The 4,150-nt window shown below is 48.2% G+C and overlaps 1 protein-coding gene across 1 annotated transcript; it reads left to right on the top strand.

The window, feature by feature from the left end:
• Window positions 1–57: 57 nt before the first annotated feature.
• On the top strand, window positions 58–3,890 carry Gdf3 (growth differentiation factor 3). Its single transcript, XM_021165810.1, has 2 exons — window positions 58–449; window positions 3,003–3,890. Exons 1-2 carry the CDS (start codon window positions 179–181, stop codon window positions 3,830–3,832), a joined length of 1,101 nt encoding a protein of 366 aa, XP_021021469.1. The 5' UTR covers window positions 58–178; the 3' UTR covers window positions 3,833–3,890.
• Window positions 3,891–4,150: the final 260 nt, after the last annotated feature.

Raw genomic sequence — 4,150 nt, 5'->3', positions numbered from 1 at the left:
CACACACACACACACACACACACACACACCATCTGTCTTTTCACATTGAATTGCCTCTGAGGGGCTGAGAAGAGAGCAATTCACACTTGATTACCTCCCAAACTCTTGAATTGAGCAGAGGAGGCTAGACCGCTGAGCTGCGCTCCCCAGAGGCTGCTCTACCCCGGCTCAGACGACCATGCAGCCTTACCTACGGCTTCTGACGCTTGGCTTCCTTCTGTTAACCCTGCCCTGGGGCCAGACATCCGAGTTTCAAGACTCTGACCTTTTGCAGTTTCTGGGATTAGAGAAAGCGCCTTCACCTCGCAGGTTCCAGCCTGTGCCTCGCGTCTTAAGGAAAATCATCCGGGCTCGAGAAGCCGCTGCGGCCAGCGGGGCCTCGCAGGACTTATGCTACGTGAAGGAGCTGGGTGTCCGTGGGAACCTGCTTCAGCTTCTCCCAGACCAGGGTAAGGAACCCGAGGGTTTATCAGAGAAAAATCTCAAGTGGGTGCTGTGGAGCAGGGAGGAGGATACAGACGGACACCATGGCTGGCCGGAGTCTGGGCTTGGATCTTGCACATTCTGTCTTGGTTCCAAGATCAGCCCAGAGGAAGGTGTTCTTATCACCTCTCCACGCTAGTCTAACTACCGCGGTGCGGGTTTAGCAGAGTTTAATTTACAGTTAACAGAGAGTGGGTTTAGACTATAGGTCAGCGCTCCGAGAGCTAGACAATATCACACCTTGGGTGAGACCGAATTCAAGGTAGGTTTTAAAAGTCAGCGGTTCCCCACCACCTCCCTTCTCTTTTCTCCTGCTTACTCTNTCCCTGTTTTTAATATGGTTTTTGTGCATGCCTATCCTAAGAGTTCAGAGGTGTCAGAACCCCTGGAGCAGAAGTTACAGGAGGTTGTGAGCTGCCCAACCACATGGCTGCTGCGAACTGAGCTCCGGTCCTCTTAAGCATGCAGCCATCTTTCTTTCTATCCCCTCTGTGTTACTTTTGTTAGATGCAAAAGCACGTCTCTTTGGGTAGCCCTGGCTGTCCTGGAACTTGCTATGTATACTTAGAGCAGGAGTCACCTGCCTCTGCTTCCCAAGTACTGAGTGCTAGGATTAAAAGCCAGCACATCTCTTGACTTTATCTATCTANTTATATTTTATTAATTATTTTATTTCATTTTGTTTGTTTCTTCAACACAGGGTTTCCCTGTGTAGCCCTGCCTGCCCTGGGGGTCTCTTTCTNGACCAGCATGGCCTTGGATTCAAGGGACACCCCCTACCTCTGCTTCCCAGATGCTGGGATTAAAGGCATGCGCCATCATGCGTGACTTGACTTTTTAAAAATACAGACCAATGGTATTAATCTAAGCCACAGTTACATTCTTATAAAATTCTGAGGGATTGCCATCCCATAGCTTTTTAAACTGACCACCAAATTGCACAAGCCACCAGTTTGATATTTTAAAAGTAGGTTCTTCTAGCCTTAGGCTGTCGGTCCTTTCTTTCCATACTTGATTCTTATTCAAAGTTGGAGCCTCTTGGGAGAGTCCACATTCCTGCATTGGCATTCAGATGCATAGTCTTTCTGGTAACTGTTTTTTTCCTGGCTTGGGTGGTTTTTGTTTTGAGACACTACCCTGGTCTGCAGCCCTTTCTTGCAGCTCCGACTGGCCACAAGTTTTCCAGCAATCCCCCTGCTGCAGTTTCCCAAGGGCTGAGATTATAATACGAAGATGAATAAAGGATTTGGATATGTATTTGTCCCTGAAGCCTTTAATGTATACTTCCTGGGAGTTAGACTGGGAATGGCTTTGAGAGTGCAGATATTATTAAAAGTCTACTGTTTCAGAGTTTCAGCTGGCCGTGGTGCACGNGTTTAATCTCAGCACTCAGGAGGCAGAGGCAGGTGGATCTCTTCGCGGCTAGCCTGGTCTACAGCCCAAGTACCAGGACAGCCAGGGCTGTTACACAGAGAAACCCTGTCTCGGAAAACCAGCACCCCTCCCCCTCCCCTCCTCCCCCAAAGAAAAACACTGCAAGGATCTCCGAATTCAAAGCCAGCCTGGTCTATAGCCAAGGTTAGACAGAGAACTCTGTCTTGGGGAAGGAAAAAAAAAAAAAGAGTTTTTAGAAGAGAATTAGTTAATAAGAAGGAAAAGTCCAAGATTGGTTTGAGGGAAGCTGATGCTGGCCCTCCTACGTGGCGGTTGTTCTTTGTAATAAAAGGGTATCAAAGTCATGGGGCAGGGTGTGGGGGTGGAGGCGGAGGCGGAGTTGGAGGTATGAGGAAGGCTACTTAGGAGACGTGTGTGTGTGTGTGTGTGTGTGTGTGTGTGTGTGTGTGTTACCGCGTGTGTGCTCGTGGGTATGATGGGAGGTGCTGGGGATTGCCTAGTGCTCCTGAAGTTCTGGGTTTGAGCTCCAGCATAGTATAAACCAGATGTATAGAAATAGATTTGCTGTCTCAGAACTTTGAAAGTAGAGGCAGGGCGATTAGAAGTTTACATCCATTCTTGGCTATATAATGGCTAGCCTTGGTTACAAAAGACCTTGTCTTTTAAAAAACAAAAAGCCACAAACTCAGCCCCTCCAAAAATAAATAAATAAATAAATAAATAAATAAGATAAATAAATAAACCAAAAACTTGGGTGTGGGGCAATGACTTAGTGTACTGATTGCCTTGTTTACAAGCATGAAGTTAAGCAGCCTGCTACTATATGTCCTTCTGTAACCCCAGCATTCTGGGGGCACAGACAGACAGGTCCCTGGGGTTCACTGGCCAGCCAGTCTAGCCAAATTGGTAACCCCAGGTCAATGAGACCTGATGTAAGAAAACCAAGGTAGACAACTCCTGAGGAGTAGCACACATCTGGACTTGAATAAGGAGAGTTGGGGAATAGTCCCCCCAGAAGGGAGTGTTTGACTGGAGCTCGGGGCCCTGCGCATTTATGCATGAGCACACGTGGTCCAAAGTAAAAATGGTTGTAATGGCTCTCAAATGTTTCCTTTTGCTTCTAGGTTTTTTCCTTAACACACAGAAACCTTTCCAAGATGGCTCCTGTCTGCAGAAGGTCCTCTATTTTAACTTGTCTGCCATCAAAGAAAAGGCAAAGTTGACCATGGTCCAGCTGACTCTAGACTTGGGGCCCAGGTCCTACTATAACCTGCGACCAGAGCTGGTGGTGGCTCTGTCTGTGGTTCAGGACCGTGGCGTGTGGGGGCAATCCCACCCTAAGGTGGGCAGNTTGCTTTTTCTGCGGTCTGTCCCCGGGCCTCAAGGTCTGCTCCAGTTCAACCTGCAGGGTGTGCTTAAGGATTGGAACAGCANCCGACTGAAGAATTTGGACTTACACTTACAGATTCTGGTCAAAGAGGACAGATACTCCNGNGTAACTGTCCAGCCTGAGAACCCCTGTGACCGCCTGATCCGCTCTCTCCATGCCTCCCTGCTGGTGGTAACCCTCAACCCTAAACACTGTCATCCTTCTTCCAGAAAAAGGAGGGCGGCCATCCCTGTCCCCAAGGGTTTCTGTAGGGACTTCTGCCACCGTCATCAGCTGTTCATCAACTTCCAGGACCTGGGTTGGCACAAGTGGGTCATTGCCCCTAAGGGGTTCATGGCAAATTACTGTCATGGAGAGTGCCCCTTCTCAATGACCACGTATTTAAATAGTTCCAATTATGCTTTCATGCAGGCTCTGATGCATATGGCTGACCCCAAGGTCCCCAAGGCTGTCTGTGTCCCCACCAAGCTCTCGCCCATCTCCATGCTCTATCAAGATAGTGATAAGAACGTCATTCTCCGACATTATGAAGACATGGTAGTCGATGAGTGTGGGTGTGGGTAGTCTCAGGACTAGGCTAGGAGTGTGCTTAGGGTAAATCCTTTAATAAAACTACCACCCCACCTTTGGCTTATGGTCTCTTGAATCGGACATGTATGTCATCATGTTTAATGAGCCCCACCATTACACACATTTGTGTATGACTATGGACCCCTTGGTGAGTTTACTTAATTTGTGCTCATTATGCATAGTAGCTGGGCTTCTTGTTCTTGTTTGAAACAAGGCCTTATTATACATCTTTGCTGGCCTTGAACTCACAGCAATCCTCTTTCCTCTACCTCCTGTGTGCTGGGATTACAGCTGTGAGCCACCAGGACCAAA

Source organism: Mus caroli, chromosome 6 (genome assembly GCF_900094665.2).
Source record: "Mus caroli chromosome 6, CAROLI_EIJ_v1.1, whole genome shotgun sequence".
Lineage (NCBI taxonomy): Eukaryota > Metazoa > Chordata > Mammalia > Rodentia > Muridae > Mus > Mus caroli.
This window is presented reverse-complemented; position numbering and strand designations above follow the sequence as displayed.